The 19,930-nt window shown below is 45.4% G+C and overlaps 1 protein-coding gene across 14 annotated transcripts in view; it reads left to right on the forward strand.

Annotated features, from left to right (window-relative positions):
- Positions 1 to 19,930, forward strand: part of GRB10 (growth factor receptor bound protein 10) — a 203,454-nt gene that overhangs the window by 158,403 nt on the left and 25,121 nt on the right. For all 14 annotated transcript variants that reach the window (XM_024249931.3, XM_024249932.3, XM_024249925.3 and 11 more), the window contains 4 exons: positions 8,206 to 8,362; positions 15,901 to 16,016; positions 17,035 to 17,103; positions 18,824 to 18,961. In XM_024249931.3, coding sequence (XP_024105699.2) covers positions 8,206 to 8,362; positions 15,901 to 16,016; positions 17,035 to 17,103; positions 18,824 to 18,961 — 480 coding nt within the window. The remainder of the gene's footprint in view (positions 1 to 8,205; positions 8,363 to 15,900; positions 16,017 to 17,034; positions 17,104 to 18,823; positions 18,962 to 19,930) is intronic.

The raw sequence follows: 19,930 nt of genomic DNA on the forward strand, positions 1-19,930 counted from the left end.
TAATTTTATTATACTGTGGTCCAAGAAGATACTTGATATGATTTTGATTTTTTTAAAAATTTATTGAAATGTGCTTTATGGCAAAGCATCTGGTCAGTTTTGTTTCATGTGCAGATGAGAAAAATGTATATTCTGCAGGTGCTGGGTAGCATGTTCTATAAATGTTTATTATTTCCATTTGATCAGGTCTAGCTTAAGTCCAGAGTTTCTTTGTTGACTTTCTGCCTCAGTTACCTGTCTTGTGTTGTCAGTGGGGTGTTGTAGTCCCCCACTATTATTGTATTGCTGTCATTCTCTTCTTTTAGGTGTAGTCGTATTTGTTTTATGAATGTGGGTGCTTTGGTGCTTGCACACATATTTCCAAAAGTTATGTCCTCTTGTATTGAATGCATTCTTATGATATAATGCCCTTCATTTTCTCTTTTTTTAAAACTGTTGTTAGCTTAAAGTCTGTTTTATCTGACATAAGAATGGCTACACCTGCTCACATTTGTTTTCCATTGCATGATATATATTTTTCCACCCATTTACTTTGAGTCTGTAGGTGTCTTTAGCCATTAGGTGGGTGTCTTGTAGGCAGCAGATGGCTGGGTCTTGTTTTTTTGTCCAGTTTGCCAGTCCATATCTTTTAAGTGGAACATTTAGGCCATTTATGTTCAAGGTTAATATTGGTAGTTGATGTGTTATTCCTGTAATAGTGTTGTTAGCTGGTTTGTATGTAGTCTCAGTTGTGTAATTGCTTTATACAATCAGTGAGCTTTGTCTGCTTATGTGTGCTGTTATGATGGTGAGTATCATCATTTTTATCACTCCTTTGAGAATTTTTTTGTAGGATTCGTCTAGTAGTGGCAAATTCCCTCAGCATTGGCTTGTCTGGGAAAGGCTTTATTTCTCCTTCATTTTTGAAGCTTAGTTTGGCAGAATATAAAATTCTTGACTTACATTTCTTTTTTCTTAAAGGAGGCTAAAAATAGACCCCCAGTCTCTTCTGACTTGTAAGGTTTCTGCTGAGAAGTCCACTGTTAGTCTAATGGAATTTCCATTATGGGTGATTTGACACTTCTAACTGCTTTTAAAATTTGTTCTTTCATGTTGACCTTGAATTAACCTGATGACCATTCTTTGGTGAATGTGCTTCTTCTATAGTATTTCTAATGGGTTCTCTGAATTTCTTGTATCTGCATATCTACATCTCTAGCAAGTTTGGGGAAATTTTCCTGAATTATTTCCCCCAAATATGTTTCCAAACTTATTTTTTTTCGTCTCCCTCAGGCATACCTATAAGTCCTAGGTTTAAGTAATCTTACATTTCTCAAAGGCTTTATTCTTTTTTAAAAAATTGTTTTTTCTTCTTATCTGGGTTAATTCAAAAGACTAGTCTTCAAGCTCTGAAATTCCTCTGCTTGGTCTACTCTATTGTTGAAGCTTTCAACTGTTTTTTGAAATTCCTTCAGTGAATTTTTCATTTCCAAAAGTTTTTTGTTGTTGTTGTTGTTTTGTTTGTTTTTAATATATCTATCTCATCTTTCATCTCCAGAATTACTCTTCTGGTTTTTTTGTGTTGGTTTTCAGCTTTCTCTTGGCTGTCATTGAGCTTCCTTACACTTCATATCTTGAATTCTTTATCTGTCATTTCAAAGTTTTCATTGTGGTTAGGAGCCATTGCTAGAGGGCTAATGTGGATGTCGCAATTGTTTCTTCATGGAGCTGGAGTTCTTGTATTGGTTTCTTCTCATCTGTAGAAGCTGTCACTTATTTTTGAATTTACTTTCATTTGGTTGGGATTTTTTCTTCCCTCCCCCACCTTGAGGATGTGACTGTTCTGTATGTTGGTTAAGTTCCTTTGTCTTGGCTTCTCTGTAGTTTTAGGGGGCCAAGGCTTTTATGAATTACTTGGTTATAGATAGCTTTAGTGTAGTGGTTTTCTCAAATGCTAGTTGTTTGTAGGTTGTAGTAACAGTGTGCTGGGCCAGTGGTCAGACTCACTGTCTCCTACATAGAAATGGGGAGGTGGAGGTTTCGGGAGGCTTATCTCATCCCCCACCGCTGTATACTTCTGTCAGCAGGAATTACATCGAGTTATGCAGTTCACCCTACAGACCAGTAGGTGGCGCTTGCAGTTGAGAGGCAGTTGCAATAATAGCAATGGAATTTTTGGCCTTAGTTGATGTGGGGAAATACCAGGGTTTCCCTGGCCATGGGCGGGATTCCCAGGGATCCCGTCCTGCACTCTGCCACCACCCTGGCTGGAGGCGGCAGAGCTGGGCAGGGCTGGGTCTGACAAGCCCGTGACCAGGCTCTCCAGGGCAGGTGCAAGCACCAACCTTGGCGGGGGTCTAGGGACAGCTCTCAGGCCACTGGGACAACCCTCTAGTGTGCAGCACAGTTGCCTTTCCTGTGCAACAGAGTCTCTTCAGTAGGAGGAGCAACTGGGATGCTTAGCCCAGCAGGTGGCCCTGGAGACTGCCAGCTCACACTCCCCCAACTCTGTGGTTCTCCCTCCAGCATCCAGCCCTAGCAACTGGCCCAACCAGCTAGGCTCCTCCCAAGTCATCCACACTGCCCTGAGCTCCTGGTATTCAGGACCTCAGGACTCCCTGCAGCGGAAACCAAGGCTATCAGGCCACACCCTTCTGGGTCTGATCTCACTAACGGTGAGGCACCCGGCTCCCATGCTACCTCTTGAACCTGTGCCACACTCTTTGCTGTGTTCAGACAGTGGGGGCTCCTCCACTATTTGAAATCAGGCCACAAGTCTCATCTCCATAGCCCTGGGCAGTGTGCTGAGTCCTGGGGAGCTGAGACCAGGCCTCAGGGTCAAGCCTCAGCTGTAGTGGGGGACACTGAACTGCTCCCAGGCTAACAACAAACCACTTCAGGTGGGACAATTCAGGCTATTAAGCACATTTTTTTTTTAAGTAGGTTTGAGTCATTATAATTGAACAGGATTATTATGCGTGTTCTCATTATGGTGAGTAGAGCCATATAATCATGTGTAGTGCTTCAGTTATCCCTTATATCAAGAAATAATATCATTAATTTAAAACAGAACTAAAAAATAATGGCAGAATTACATTCCTTTTTGGTGAGATTAATTTAGCCTACTCTGGTTGGTTATGCCCTAGTCTGAAGTAAATGTAATTTACCCCAAACCTCCAGGCTTCAGGGTCTGCCCAATTTGAGGCCTTCAGGGCCACATGGAATCAAAAGCCTTTTTGTGTGAAGCCTTGGAGCCCACCTGGTACACGCTGGGTAGTGGGTTGCAGTGGAGAAGAAAGGCAAGCAGAGCCAGGGCGGGGAGCCCTGGTTAGATCCTGGCTCCAGTACTTTCCACCTCTGTGACATCGGGCAAGCTTTCTGCCTTCCAGAAATAGTTCCTCCTCCTGTCAAAGGGGCAGAGACATGTGCGTGGAGTTAAGGCTTTCTCTGCCTTCCTGGCCCAGCAGTCTTCCTGCTTTCTCCTCAAGGCCCCTCGGAGGCCAGGTAGGGTAGGGTAGGTCACCCAGAACAGGATTTCATCCACATTCACAACCTCATATCACGTCTTCGGGCCCTTTTGCCTGCTTTGATAATTTCTCTTACCCTGTGAATGCCTCCACTTGGCCCTGTGATTACAACCTGGCTTCTCCAAAACATTTACCACAAGTATTTACCAGAGTTACTAAAAACTCCAGTTTACATTACATCCTAAAAGAGCTTTTGAACTAAAAAGTATGCTAGATCGTGATTAAGAACTAGGACGAAACTGGTCGCAAGAGCTGCTGGCCCAGAAGCCCTCGGATGTCTTGGTTTCTGTGTGAAGGTCTCAGGGTAGGCGTGGATCTCGGGTACGGTGGGTCAGTGTGTGCATCCTGGAGGCTGGGCCGTCTGTCCAGGGACATCTTACACTGCAGAGGGCTCGAAGAGGACAAAGAGAGTGCCCCATTTGCTATTTTTACAAGGTGATTACTGCTGAGCCTTGAGCAAAGACTCACAGCCAGTCAGGAGGTCTTTTGGATGCAGTAATGAGATTCCCTGAGCCTGTAAGTCATCCAAGAGCAAGGTCTAAGACTGTGGCAGGAAGCAAGAGTGAGGGTCTGTGCTAAGATTGACAGCAAGGAGGAGCCTGAATGACTCCCACACACACATCAACCCTGTGGGGGCCACTGATACAAAAAACCAGGTGCCCCAGGGTGGAGTTTGGGGCCGTGGAGATAATGATCTGCCTTCAACTCCAATTGTTCTTAAAGTTCTTCCTTTAAGTTTGCAAAAAAATTAAGCTCTTGCTTTTTTGTCTATGCAGTGAATATGTAAAAAGTAACAACAGAAAGTCTGGGAACAGTGGAACCTTCTATTAGCACTTCAGGGCTTTTATAACGGGATTCAGTGCCAAGCCAGCTGGAGGCCTGGGTAGCTTTGCAAACCATTCCTCCCCCAACTAACTCTAAAAAGACAGAGTTTCATGCTGTTGACATAATTATGCCCTCTTTAATATTGCTGTTTTATTTTTAAAAACAATTCGCTATTTAGGGGCTTTTTTGCAGTAGAGAAAAAGAAATTGAGGATTTGAGGGGTGGCTTTTCTGACTGAATTGTTCCTGCTGCATCTTACTGGTCATGAGGTTTGCTTTTGCAGAACTGAAATCCTGAGTTGGAAGCAGACTTCAGGGTCCTGCCTTTCCACCCTTCAGTGGTTGTCCACAGGGTCCTGCCTTGTTCCCAGATCCACGCTGGATCCAAGCACGTCCCAGGGAGGGCACGTGTCAGGGGCCGGGATCTTTTCAAGAGGATATCTCATTAGCCCATGTCATAGCAACACTATGAGGCTGGTGCTGCTTACAGATTTCCATTTTACAGATGAGAAAACTGAGGCACAGAGAGGCTGGATAGCTCAGCCATGTTCCCACAGCTAGTTACTGATGAAGCATGGTTATGGCCCAGTCTGTTTCTAAGTTCCTCTTTGGAATCACCACCCCAGGCCAAGATAGGTCATAACTAATGTAGTAACTTCCATACATTGATTGAGCAGTGTTTTGCTTACATTACTGATTCTCAGAGCAGTTCCCCACAGCTTGGATGAGGAAAGCAAGTCTTAGATTGCTGATTACCTACCCGAGGTCACACAGCCAGTAGGAGGCTAAGCCGGGATAGAACTCAGATAGAACTTGTGGGTCTCAGCTTCTCACCCCTCCTGGTGTTACCAGATTCTTATATTCCCTAAACAAGTCATACCTTGGAAATTAACTGCCCGTGGTAACAATCTCCGCGCTGAACTGTGAGTTGCTGCGGGGCAAGGGCCTTGACCTGCTCGAGAGAACCTTCTAGGCCCACTTCGTGTGAGATGCTTGAACACCGGATGGGCCAGGGAGACCCAGGCCTGCTCCACAGGAGACCTGGGCCCCCAGCAGTGCTCAGGTTGTTACTAAAAGGGCAGTTGGTGCTGTACAGAATGCTCCTTCTAGAACTGCCAGCTCTAAAAGACTCCGCAGTCGGTGGCTGGCAGTCCCCTGTAATAGGAGCCCTCGTACCTCTTGTGTTCCTTACAAACATTCTCATCAGTAGCTCTAAGTGTTGACGGGGTGGTTTGAGATGGCTGCTGTACACAGGGCTTTCTTGGTTCTGTCTCTGGGGCTTAGTTTTGTGTGTGGTTGGAGGGCCCTGGTGAGATTGGGGAAGTACCAGAGAGCGCTGTGTCAGGGGCAGAGGGGCCTGTCGCTGGAGCTGGAGGGTGCCTGCCTTTGTGTCTGGCTCAGTCTCCTGCCTGCCTTGCCCCCTCGGGGTCTCGCCAGCCCAGCCTCTGTGGGAATCTAAAAAGGAGTGGAGGTGGACGTGTGACCAAGCACATCTCAGCTTTTAATACCTGGGCTATTTATGGACCTTTGGGGGGATGGCTGTGGAACAACAGGGGTTGGGGAGAGAGTTTAAAGAAAAATGCAGCAGGGCTGAGAAAAAAAATGAGAAAACCATTGGCATGGCTGATTTGAACAAGAAAAGTGGCAAAGAGACTTGGAGAGATACGAGACACACACTTCAACATAATTTCACTTTCCTAGAGAAGATCATGTATCCTCAGTGCAGATAAGCTCATTGAGAGACTCAGGGAAGAAGGAGCATTAGGAACCCTGTTTTGGGGAGCAGAAGGCATGCACTGGTCCTGAAGACTCCCTGTGATGGTTAGCACATTTATAAAGCATTGTTGGAGCTCAGTTATATTTTCCAAATTCCTGTTTTTCTTTTATGTTAATGCATTTTAATAACATTCCTACCTAGAACCCAAAGACATGATTTCTTCACTTAAATTGTATTTCTATAGATTTATTCAGCCGTGTCAGCTGTATTTGAATATTTCGCTTGTTAGGGGGAAGTATACTTTCATTGACTGACACATAAATTCTGGAAAAGAGATGGTGGATTTCTTGAAAAATAAATAAGAGTTGAAAATAAGTCTCTGGGTCCTGATCCAGCCCCAGCCCTGGGATTTCTTTGAGTTGGAGAAGTGGCCCGTAGGTGGCAGGCAGGGGGCAGTGACCCTACCTGAGAGTGCAGGCTCCCCTGGCTGGTCCCGTCTGCTAGGAGGCTAGCCTGCCTTCACAGAGAAGGGCTCTTCTGCTGTCACTGAGCCCCGCCCCTACCACCCCCACCTGGGCACTCAAGCTTGAGTGACATTGACTCCTTCCTGCACACCTGGTGACAGCTGAGGGTAGCTAGCTGTAGGAGCGTCAAGAGGGTCCCTGTGGAATGGTGTGGTCCCAGTTCCTGATTAAGGCGGGGGCCTCCCAGCCCTTCCCTCTGCTGTCAGACTCCACGCCAGCCACAGAAATCGAAGTTCAGAGCAAGTAAGCACCCCCTTCCAAACACAAGAAAAGGGGCCAGAGAGAGCGGGGAGCCTCGGAGGGAGTTTGTCAGGACAAACTAACATTCTCACCCACTCTGTAGATCCAGCTCCAAAGCTGCCACTGACATGTCAGTTGCGGGACAAAGATTATTTGGAGGTTGGCAGATGGGTCTGGATTCAGAGAACACACATGTTTCAGCCTCTCAGCTGCCTGTGTGTGATTTCACTGCCATGGGAAAGCATTGAGCGGGGATTTTTCTGACCAGTTGGTGTGAGAGTTGTGTTATTGCGGTTATTGTGGTTGGCGTCCTCACCCCCAAGTCCGGGTCTTGTCGTATGGGAGTGGGAGAGCAAGTCCGTGGGGTGATTGCATCACTGTGGCTGGATTCACCCCATAAGGGATCCGGTGCAAGGCAGCCTGGGAGCCCAGCGGGTGGGTGGGTGGCCTCCCTGCTGCCCGGAGACAGCCTGCCCACCAGGGCACACGCAGGCTCCACACAGCCAGCCTGGGACAGTGGGGAGAGACGGAAACACGCTCCCTTGCAAGAGGCAGTCACGATTTAAAATGCCATCTTGCTCCTCTGACTGCTTTTTCCGGGCTGTCGAGGTAAGGATTTTTTAAACACACCTCATGTTCTGGGAAGGGTGCATTCCTGTGGGGTCTTGCCTGGGAGGGATAGACTCCCGTCCTCTGGACTCTACTTCTCCGTCCCTTGGGCTGGAGCTGCTCAGTGTTCATGGATTTGAACGGTACCGGGCAAATGAAGCTTGCTTGTAACTTTGTAGGGGTTAGGGGCTAAAGAATCTTGTGACTATGTTTTTATTATGTCCTTCTTTTGTATTAATTCCTCTCCACTCCGCCCTGAGCCTCGGTGTCTGTGAGGGGTGAGGTGCTGCGGGAAAGGCTGTAGGTGCCGCTGCTGGACCCTGTGCCCTGGGGAGAACAGGTGGACTCGTCAAAAGTTGTGATGGGAAGAGGGAGATTTACAGGATTTGTTGTTGCTTGCTTGTGTTTTCAGTTGGTTCAACTGTAAAATGTCCAACCCTGAGACCACCAGCAGTATTTTAAATGAATCCTGTGAATCCTGTCACTTGTTAAGACAGGTTTGGTGGTTTAGCCATGTGCTATATGTTCCTGTGAGTTGTCCTGGGCATTTTAAGAGTATCATGTTGTAATCCTACCTGCTCTGCCCCCAGGAGGTGGGAAAGGGGAGGTGGGGAGGAAGAGTCACATCCCTACAGCTGGTGGGCACCTGTTGGCTGCCTGGAAAAACAGTTGCCCATGTGTTGGAGCACTGCCACTTTTACTTTACCTGTTTTCTTTTGTTTCAGTTTTTATTTCTTGAAAGCCTGAAGTTGTTTATCTGTAAGTATCCCCTTTGTGTGTTTCAGGATGTTAAAGTCTTTAGTGAAGATGGGACAAGCAAAGTGGTGGAGATTCTAGCAGACATGACAGCCAGAGACCTGTGCCAATTGCTGGTTTACAAAAGTCACTGTGTGGATGACAACAGCTGGACATTAGTGGAGCACCACCCGCACCTAGGATTAGGTAGGGAACCATCGGAACAGGAATGGCACCTGGGGATGCTCATGTGCAATTCAATGAAGACCGCTGCTGCCAAATGCGTGACCGCAGTGTCCCCTGCCAAATTAGCAGGCAGTCTCTAGGTTCCCCTCAACTCTCCTGCCTCTTCTGGTTCTCCTAAAATTTCACTCTCCTCCCTCCAGCCCCCTTCCCCTAGTGCTTTGGGAATCTTGCCTTGGATGGTTGAGGTAATAACCTGCCAAGGGCTCAGACATAGCGAGGTTCCCTGTGGCTTGTCCAGCCTCCCCAGCTGTCAGAGCCACATGGAGCTTGCTGCACACCTGTGGGCAGGGGACAGGAGGGAGGTGCCCTTGAGGTGCTCTGGAGAGAGCTGGCCATGCACAGGATTGCAGCTGCCCTTCTGAAATCAGCTCCTCAGCTCATGGGAAGGGAGCCATGGTTATAGGCAGCAAAGTGCAGAGAGGTCCGCTGGGAATTGGAGCAAATTATGAAGCACTTTGCTGTAAGTTCGAGTTGAGTCTTACATGGCATCTCTGCATGCTGGTTAATAAGGCTTTGAACAGTGTTCATGCACGTGTATATGTGTGTGCGTGTGTCATGCCTAAAAAGTAAGAGAATATTTTGTATCACAGAATATTTGAAGATACTGACTCTTTACAGAACTTAGAGGTATTTTGTTCAGGTGGCTTATTTTAGGTAAAAAGCTTCTCAGACTTTTGCTCAAATTCTTATCTGATAAATATAGTTCTTACAAAGTCATAGTAAAATATTGAAAACCAAAATTTTCTCTAAGTCAACAGCTATATTTGTTCCATGTCTTGAAGGAGAGAAAAATAACACAGATTGGAAACTTCCCATAGTTCTAAATTTTTCTCATGAATCTTTTTTGAAAGATTAATAAATTGAATTTAAACCTCTAGGTCTGGAATACTTAATTTAAACCTCTAGGTCTGGAGTAGCATCCTTCCAGGTAATATTATACAATTTAAGCCTAAATAATGCAGTGTAAATTTGAGCTGTCACCATCTTAAGTCTCTGTTTTCTAATACGCCCTGTACTTTGGGCAGATGGTATGCTTTTTGAAGGAATTGGATAGAACTCTTGCTGGTTTCTTTCCCATCTCTACCAGTTGCCAAATGCATTTGTGTGATGACAGAAGCCTTCTCCTCCATTGTCACTAACAGCTTTCTCCTGCCAGGATCACTTACTAGGTCCACAGTTAGTGACCGTGATGTCACAGTTGTTCCCACGGAGACTGGCTGTCCCGTCGAGCTCCAGCTTGGGACGTCCATGAGTGGATCCTACAGTGGTCTGATAAGGCTGTCAAAAGCACCTGTTGACACACAAGTAACTTGGAAATTAGACAGTGGTGGGAAACCTTCAGCATGTGTCTCTACATGTGTATATATATATATGTATGAAAAAATATATATATAAAAAATTTTAAAAACAAGTCTGTATAGTTTGACCCAAATACAATGATTATTGTTGAAAGCCCATTCAAAAGTCTGAATATTCTTTTCATTTGAAAGAACTATGGAAGGGATTTCTGCAGATATTTAGTACTTGAATATAATTGGACACACTCAGGACACATAGAAATTGGGTACAGATACACATACATAAAATTTTAACATATAAGGAATGTTTCAGAAATTTTGAGTTATCTATTTCATGTGATACCCTTTGATTTCTAGACTATCATATGGTAGATAAATAAATGATACATTAAAACTTTAACCAAAGGAAGAACCATTTACTCTGAGAGAATAGAAAAAGAAATGTCCATAAGCACACAGGATTTATAGGGATGTGATATTTACATACCTTATTTCTTTCTCTTCTTTATAGATGGACTTAATACACTCTAGTGGGGGATGACACTTTATTTTAAAATTAAGTATAAAAGGAAAAAAAGGGAAAGGGAAACAAGTGAAATGATTTTTTTAAAAAAAGAGGAACATTTGTGTCAAATTTTGGGTCCTGTTCCACGAAAAAAGTAGAAAATAAAAAAAAATAACTAACCTCACACAGCCAGGATTTGAAGATACATGAAATTTCTTAGAATATCCTTCCTCTCCTTCCTCAGTTTTCTTTCTCACCTGGCCAGTTCCATTCTTATCAGTTACTAGGAAACACATTTTTCTATTGGCTGGGTTTGCAGAGGACTTTGCAAGTTTTTAGAGCTACCAGTTTCACTAACCTATAAGGTCCGCACCCCCAGGACTCATTCCCGTTGACACAGAGCTTCTGTGTCCCCATCCCTATAACTTCTCTGAATACTGTTTTGTGACCCAACCATATCACTTAACATTTTTTAAAAAATAAAGTTGCTGTTTAACTAAAAATCTTATTTCTGCCATGATTTAGCAGCATTCAACTATCAGAAACTCATTAGTGAGAAAATGCAGGGCTGTGGGGTGCCTCTCAGAGAGCCTGTTGGGTATCTCAGCTTTATCCCTGTTGGAAAGGGACGCAAGGGCCACAAGGCCAATAGGGGTTTCTTCTTTGTCGTGGATGGTATTCCTGGGCCCTTCTGGCCCTCCAACTCTCAGGGCACATCCCCAGGCATTGCTATCTCCTTGTAGAGAGCACTTTCCTAGGTAATTATATGTCAGGTATTCTCACAGGGATGTGGACATACACCAGGCTGGTGGCTGGGGCAAAAGGCAGGTAGTGCTTGCAAGTCTATAAGGCAGATACTAAGGCAGATTGTAACCCAAACCCCCCATAATTGAGGATATAAGGCACCCAAGTTGGACAGCATTTTAAGCCTATGTATAGCCTCCAGAATTGAAGATTCCAGAGTACAAAGTACATTATTACTGATCGAATATCCCTCATCCAAAAATCTGAAATCTGAAATGCTCTAAAATCTTAAACGTTTTGAGTACTGATTTGATGCTCAACAGAAATGCTCATTGAAGCATTTCTGATTTTGGGATTTTGGATTGTTCAACTGGTAACTATAATGCAAATGTTCCAAAATTTAAAAAAAAAAAAAATCCAAAAACCAAAGCTTCTGGTCCCAGGCATTTAGGATAAGGGATATTCAACCTGTATAAGGATCTTAACAGCTAAAATATCAGTCCCTTAATAATATTAAACCTTTTCTATACCCAGAAGGAAGTGATGGCTTTAGAAAAAGTGGGATAGCCTGCAGCAGGTGGTTCCCTTTCTGTGGGAGAAAAGCACCATGTGTGGGTGTCTGCAGTCTGGAGGGCATCGCTCCTCTGAGATGCTGGTCACCCTCCATTGGCAGCAACAGTGGCATCCCTGCTGTCACTCGGCAGAGTAGCCCCTCTGGCTGAGGGTGGTTTGTCCTGCCCGCTCTGCACTGTGTTTGTGGATAAGCAGAGAATGACTCCTATGAGCAGATTGAGGTCAGGTGGCCCTTCCCAGTGTTAGCTCCTGGGGACATTCACTACTGGAAGCACTTGAAAAAGTTGTTGCAAAGCCCCTTGCCCTGGTAGGCGAAGCCCTAGTGACTTGATGGTCTGTTTTATGATTCCCAGTTCACTTGTCCGTTTAAATGGTCCCTTCCTATGTTAGCACTGCCCCCATGTTCTACCTGTTGGAGATGTTTCTCAGTCTCAGTGTCTGGAGTGGAATTCTTAGCCATGAAAACACTGTCCCTGACCCAGGCTATTCAACAGCCGACAGTAAGTCCAGCTGAGGCTGCCAGAATGGGGCAGGTCTTTTGGAAGACCTGCCTTTCTGCCCCATCCTTTCTGCCCCAAGCATGGTGAGCTGCAAGTCTCTGGAAGGTTCACCTTAGCCAGGGCAGCTTCACACATGGAGGATGCAGTGATATTAAACAGTCAGCCTGCAGACATATGAAGTAAACAAATTATATTTTAAAAGGTATTTTTGGCCAGGCGCGGTGGCTCATGCCTTTAGTCCCAGCACTTTGGAAGGCCAAGGCAGGAGGATCACCTGAGCCCAGGAAGTTGAAGCTGCAGAGAGCTATGTTTGCATCACTGCACTCCAGCTGGTTGACAGAACAAGACCCTGCCTCAAAAATAAAAGATAAAAGGAATTTTGAAAAATACGTATTTAAACATAGAAAACTAGTATCTTAGTGCCCCTGAACTTGAAAATGAGATTGCAGATAAACCCATCCCTGGGAATGTGGGGGGCACCCGGTGCCTGGGGCTCTTGTACCCAGGCCCCAAGTAACTGTAGCCATCAGGCCATACTAAGGTCAGATAATCTGGGAAAGGCTGGAACTTACACAGAGAACACAGTAAAGAGAAGAGGTTTTCCACTAGATCCTACAAATTTCAAGGATTTGAGGAATTCTGTTGTCCTGAGAATTAGGTTGAAACAGAAAGAGCAACAAGTCCTTTTCAGGCTGTTTACAGCTTTGTGTTTGTTCCTGGTCAGATGAGAAACACCGTGGCAGTAACTCTGGAAGTGCTGTGGCTGCCACACTGTTGGATGCTGACAGCTGGACATGCAGAAAGGTGTGGAGGGAGAAACAGCCGGCGCCTGTTGACTCTTGCTGATTAGAGGGGGCCTTTTGCAGGCTGGTTTTATGTCCCTCTCTCCCTTTTATATGTGAAAAGCAACAAAAGATGTCCTTTCCCCCACTAAAATTTATAAATAGAAAGAAGTCCACTTACGGCCTTATCCACACGTCAGGGCTATCTCACTGATTACTCTGTTGACAGTTTCTTAGCCTGGGAAAGCCCTGAGCTTGCTGACGGCTCTTTTCTCTCCCTTGGGTGGGCTGTGCTGAGGCATGATGGGCAGGGAGTGGCCCAAGGGCCGCAGCTCGATGTGAGGCCGAGACAGTGGGGTGCACAGCCTCCGTGCAACCGGCTCTGCCATGGCCCCTCCACTGCCAAGTGGCAGCACAGGTTTCTGCCGAGGAGTCACACTTTAGCTGCAAGGGTTAAGGCAAGGAAGTAAGATTCTCTTTTTTGAGTTGTCTTGATATTTAAATATTTTTTCTTGAGGAGTAGAGTAATGCCAGCATTAGTTTCAGAAATTTGAAAAATACAAATGTACTTCAAGGAATTTTTGCCTTTTCCATTTCTTGAAATTATTTTTGGAATATTATCTTGAAAAGTAGTGTTCCCATTTAACTTAGGCCATTGTAATCATATGCAGTTTATAGATAGTGATGCAATTGTTTATAATCATGCAAGGTCATTTGAAAATACATGTCTTTAAATCATGGAGAAAATTAAAACTGGAGGGAAGATCTTTGAACAGATGTTGTACAGTCAACGGCCGACTGGAACACTGGTGCCCGAAGCATTTGTGCCAGGGGCACTTAGCTGCATCCGGAGGCTGCACAGCTCTGGATCTCTGAGAAAGGGGTCACCTGCCACGTTGTGTTCACTGACCTGCTGTGAGTGATGAAAAGGGAGTTGATGTTTTATTTGTCTTGGGACCCACCTCTGGGGATGGTAGGCTCCCTCTGGAGTCACCAGCGTCAGAAAAGCACACTTCTTTCAGGATATACAGTCGGTTTCGCAGCCCACTGGTTATCCCGAGTTCCTGAGCCCCCCTTTGCTAGGGCACCAAGCCCTCACCTGTCCACCTGGATCTGACCACCAGGGACACGTCCCCCTGTGTGTTTACACTGCCGTGTGCAACTTTCCCACGATCTTTCCAGGGGAGGCACAGGGAGACAGGAAAGTATTGTCCACAAGGATGGGCGCCTGCGTGGGTTTGGCCATCCCCTTTGGGGCTGGTGGCTGTCCCAGGTATCCTCTTTGGCTCTCCTCAGGGTTCTTTGGAGACAAAATGCCCTTTGCTTTGGAAACAGACATATCCTCCTCATTTAGGTAGCTGTCGCCTCCCATTTTTATTTCTCCTTGTTTTGCCTGATAAAAATTTTTAGTTCTGTAGATCAACCATCAACAGGTTATTGGATTGTTGGTTTTGGTTTTGGGTTTTTGTTTTTGTTTTTTCCTGTAACTACAGAAAGACATTTTTCTCTGAATAAACATTTCAACAGAAGTCATTGATTTGTTTTCCTTCTGGAAAATCCATTTTCGATGAATGAACCTCTTTTTGGAAAGCAAACCTAACAGTTTTTGTTGCATGTTCTTGGTTTCTCTCTTTTTCTATCATGGGGAGACATGAGGGCCATGTATTGGTTCACATGTTGCTAGCAGCATTCCCTCCCAGACAGGGACAAATGGGAACTGCTCCACACTTGCTGGTGGTGCCAAGTCTGAGCTTTCTGGCAGCCACGGGGAGAAAATTCCTTTCCTTCACAAACTCTGGCTTTAAATGTGTTTTTACCAAGGAATCCTTTCCTTGTAATGTCAAAACCGGAGCCGAGCACAAATCAGCTCCAGAATTTGCTTCTGCGTGCCGGTCGGGACCCATCTGAGATGAGTGCCCATGGCGACAGTTGTTCTTTGTAGACGGAAAGTCTTTTCTGCATTCTGAGATCACTTTGACTCAGAAATGCTTTTGCCTTTAACTTCATTCCTTCCTTCCAAGATGAAACTTTCCTCAAGATTCCAGTCTGGCTGCGGGAGAGGAGGGTAGGGTCTTAGGATGACAGAACTACCCCGGTGTCAATTCCATAGCATGTTAATCTGTACCATTTTGGCATCAGTTCACACTTTGACCCTGCTGTACATTTGTTCATCTTGTTTATTCCATGATTTAATAAGGTTAGTTTCCCGTGGCCACCGTCCTCCCATGACAGTTTCTGAGGAGGTGCCTGGGAAGGGACACAACTGCCATGAAAGGGAGCAGCGCAGCGTCTCTGGGCACACGCTCTTCTAGAGTATGCTGAGTTCTTCCCGCTCCGCTTGGAACCACTGTGTTCACACAGTGAGGGAAGCGACTTTTCCCTTTCCGGGGGACAGTGCTGCTATGTAAGATGCTGTGAAGGAGGCGTGTGCATACGTGCATGTGTGTGTACGTGTCCACAGCGGGTGCTGGAGGATGGAGTGTGTTTTTCTTCCCTGCCTTCACATGTAATTCAGTTGACAAGAACTATTCCATGATGTGCATGCAGGCTTCAGTGTGAAAGATGAGTACGTACGTACAGTCTTGCTGTGCATCATGGCCCCTCCCACAGTACACAGCACCATCTTTTCTGGCAACCAAGTTTGATGTCATCAAAAAGCTTCCATCTCCTTCCATCTCTGCACCTTCTTGGTCATCCCCCTCCTCCACCTCTTTCAAGTTCTTTCTCCTTTGTCTTTGAGTATTTTCTCACTTGTTATAGTCTTTTCTTTACAAGAGTTGAAATTTCTTAATTTAAGGGCAAAATCATTTGCTAAGAGTCTTATGGGCTCATTCCTTAACATCTGGTTGATGCCAAATTCAAAAGAAGTATATAAAAATAAGTATTGACCTGAATTCTTCATGCTGTGTATCTTAAGACCTCTTATGCATTTGGTAGTGCATTAAAGAGAGATTTAAATTTAGTTTCCTTCCTGACCTCATCTTTATTCATAATGTTTAAAGAAGAATAGAAAGTTGAACAAATCTTCCATTTGGTTGTAAAGCTACCATGAATTTCCCACCTGTTGCGTCTCACACGTGATGCTTTGCCCCTGCAGAGAGGTGCTTGGAAGACCATGAGCTGGTGGTCCAGGTGGAGAGTACCATGGCCAATGAGAGTAAATTTCTATTCAGGAAGAATTACGCAAAATACGAGTTCTTTAAAAATCCCATGGTGAGTCTTACCTCTTCAGGTTTGGGGTTTGGGACTCTTGAAATCTTGAAGTTTATACTTGGGTTTCGTAGTCTCAGAAAGTGACTGAGAGGCGTGGCGTAGCATATGGGTTTGAGAATCAGAGTTGTAGTTTAATGAAGCAATCCTTGCTTGAAACCCAGTCTCGTGCTTCACTAAATGTGCCTGGGACTGGCTGAAGGTAGAGGTCTCCTCCAAATAGACACAGTGTAAAGGGGGTTCGTCTCTAAGACGAGCTGGGGGAGGCTGGATGTTTTCTGTTATTTTGAAAGTTCTCAGTTAAACTGATCAAACACTTAGCAGAAGAAAAACTCATTATTCTCTGCAAATAGCAAATATGTTTTGTGATCATACGTGGAAGAATGACTAGAGAAATCAGTGCGATTGGTTGGTGTCTTGAGCTGGTCACCTTGATCTCTCTTTTCTTTCTTTGGGAGAGGCACTTGTCCTGTGAGAGGCCCGGATAGGGAGGGCACCTCCTAGCTCCTGGGGCACTCACTGTCATCCTGAGTCATGGGGCAGAGCTGCATCAACTGGGGAGAAGACCCAGGGCCATTTCTGACTCATAATCTAGCTGCTTTTTTATTCCAAAGTAAGAAATTTGAAGACTGTTTCTGGGGAATGCAGCAGAAAAGGCTTTTCTCATGACTGGGCTCACCTTTTAGTTTCAGGAATTCTTTATCTCACACTGTGCACTTGTGCCACTGGGCTGGGACGCTGGCATCACTCTTTGCCATGGAGCATGCTGTGAGACATGAATCCCTTAGTAAACATAGTTGGTATTCCATACTCGTACCCAGTATTTCAGGAAATGAAATACAACCTTTTGAAGGAGGTGTTTCTTCTGTGTGATAGGAGAATAAAAAGGACTGCCATTTTAAATACAGGTGTACGTAATTATACTGGTAGGAATAGTTTTAAAATTGACATATCTGTATGACATACCTTCCCTCACTTTGAAGCTAACCTTTTACGTATTTGTTTTTTCCCGTTTTCTTAGAATTTCTTCCCAGAACAGATGGTTACTTGGTGCCAGCAGTCAAATGGCAGTCAAACCCAGCTTTTGCAGGTACTGGACCAAAATAGACCTCTGCCTAAATAGACTTTCTGAATAGAAATCCTCTTGGAACTGAATGACAGCATTGTAAAAAACCTGAAGAGATTGCATCTTTCATCATTTATAACCTTGGCTCTTAAGGGGGCGGGTGGGGGACGTTTAGAGTAACCAGAAATTAAAAGTTTCCTTGGAAAATCTGTGTGTAGCTGGGTTTCTTCTAAGCCAAACAGGCACTTACACACAGAATGCCCTTGCTCTGACTTAGAAGAGTCCAGTGATGCCACTGCTGAGTGTGGGCCAGGGGGTGCATGGAGAAACCCCAGTCTCAGGGCTCCCCAGCTCCTTTCTGAGCAGGGGTCCCAGGTCAGGCCACCGCCTAGCTGCTTGGAAATCTCTGCAGAAGCACAGAGTCTGTAGTGAAAGATGATCGGGTTACCACAACAGACTTTTAAAAGTAACTTGCCATATATTACAAATAAAGAAACCTGCTTTAATTATCCTGATTCATAAAGTCTGTTCTAAGAAAACCTGGTCTCTCCCCACCTCCTCTTCCAGTGGAGGGAGCCGCCAGGGCCTCTGTGCCCAGCTCTCACACACACTCCTCCGGGGAAGCTGGGAGTGGGGAATGGGAATGTTACAGCTACACCCTAAAAATGTGCCTGTGTACATGTTAAAAGTGAGAGAATAAGCCATTTCCTAAGGCCACCAACAAGATCCAGGTGACATTACATATAAGAGAAACTACTAAAATTTAGTTCCTACAGAATTCTCCTCATAAGCCCTTTTTCTACGTTGTTATCACCAAATTTGTTTCAGCATCTAAAAGATAAAGAGTTTCAGAGCTCTGTTCTGGTGGTGTCTTCAGAAGCCCTTCTGACCATAGCATGCATCTGTTCTGGTGAGAGGTGTCAGCACTAAGTTACCACCTATACACAGTGAACAGTGAAATGGCAGATTCTGTTTTAATTGCCTTGACTTTGAGAGGATCCATGTGCTTTGTGAAGATGTGCAGTGATCTCTTGAGACTCAAGAAGGACTGACCCAGGTGCACCAGGGCTCTGTCCGACGTGCCTTTCCCACCTGGGGGAAAAGAGCTTTGTCGCCTCCCAGTCTAGTAGCAGGACCTGCCAGCGTCACCTCCCCAACTTCGCTCTGTGACCTGGCCCTTGGCCTGTCTTCCCTTTGATGAAAAGCATAGTTTCTTGTTTTTGTTTTTTTTTTTGATAAAGCCTTTATTCTTAAGGCTGCCTGTGGGAAGAGTTAGCTGGAACAGGGGGACATCACCAGGATGTCCTGCACCTGGGTGCATCACTTGCGGACAGATGACACCTTTTACGTGACCCTTGACTGGAGGGGTGCCTGGGTAAAAGTGGCCACTATATACTCACTGTCAGTCCCCAGAGTCCCAGTCACTTGGTCGTGGCACTTGCTCTTGCCCCCAGTCTGATATCAGACTGGATCCTTCAGTGCACTATCTTATAGGGAAATTCATGACTCGTGTTATCACCAGTGTTAGAAAGGTCCATTTGCTTGCATATGTTTAAATACGAATTATGTTCTATGCAACACCAATTGAGATGGGATTTTAAGACTTTGGAAAGGAGAACACTCTCATTTTGATCAAAAAAGGAGTCTTTTAATAATTCAGAAAATGTCAGCTATGCTAATAACATGTCTGCTTTAATTATTTTAGATTAGCATTATGTGATTTTTAAAATTTGTTCTTCAACAGAATTTTCTGAACTCCAGTAGTTGTCCTGAAATTCAAGGGTTTTTGCATGTGAAAGAACTGGGAAAGAAATCATGGAAAAAGCTGTATGTGTGTTTGCGGAGATCTGGCCTTTATTGCTCCACCAAGGGAACTTCAAAGGTGAGCTTTAAAACCTACCACCACCAGCCCTAATTCTGCCCCAGTCACTCCCCCCAGGTCCTCAGAGTGAACCTGGGCTTCATTTTTAAATGCACCTTAGACTCCTCCAAGCTCAGGACAACTTCTTAATAAGCTAATTGTGCAGCAGCTGAACTTGGAGTCACAGGTTTCCTGGTCTCGCTCAGAAACTAGGTAATAAATAATACAGGCCTAAGAACCCCACCTGCCCAGCCCCACCCCCACTGTGGGTTGGGAGCAGACCCCCCTGGCTGCCCCATCACTTCAGAGACTGGCCTAGTTCTCATAAGTTGAGATTTAAGCTAGCTGTAAAGATGTTTGATAGACTATTGCCACCCTAATGCCAGTGTAACTTTATGTGTCATAATATTTTATGAAATAAACTGCAGGCTTGCATGTATCCCCAGTGAGAAGAAGGTGGGAGATGGAAAACAGCTGCAGGCCCTCAAAAGAGAGCTTAGGCCGGAGGCTCCTTCGCTCCCATGTACACTCTTGTCTGCTCTCTTCTTGTGCTATCCACATATACCCTGTGGCAGGAGCCTTGTCCACCCAATACCTGGCTGATCACTTAACATCTGAGGGCTGCGGTCTCTTTTGCTCTGGCCAGCAGAGGGGAAAGGGAGCTGGCGGGACCCCGGCACAGGTGTTGAGCATCAGGCCGGCTCTGGGAAGTCAGCAGCTGCGGACGCATGGGCCAGAGAGAAGTGGCGTCTGCAGAGAGGGGCTTTGAACTGACACAGGGCATGGTAGCTTCCTGACCTCCCAGCTCTGCTGTGTGGCCCGCTCACTGTCCTCATGTGTGCTGAAGTCGGGAGGTATTTCCTAGAGCAGGAAACAGAGGTGGGCTGGAGAGTTGAGGAGGAGAATGATGGGACAAGCAAGCTACCAGTGGGAAAACCCAAGGTACGGTCGGACTCTGGACTCACAGCAAACCAAAGGCAGACAGGCCCT

This window comes from Pongo abelii, chromosome 6 (assembly GCF_028885655.2).
Source record: "Pongo abelii isolate AG06213 chromosome 6, NHGRI_mPonAbe1-v2.0_pri, whole genome shotgun sequence".
Classification (NCBI taxonomy): Eukaryota; Metazoa; Chordata; class Mammalia; order Primates; family Hominidae; genus Pongo; species Pongo abelii.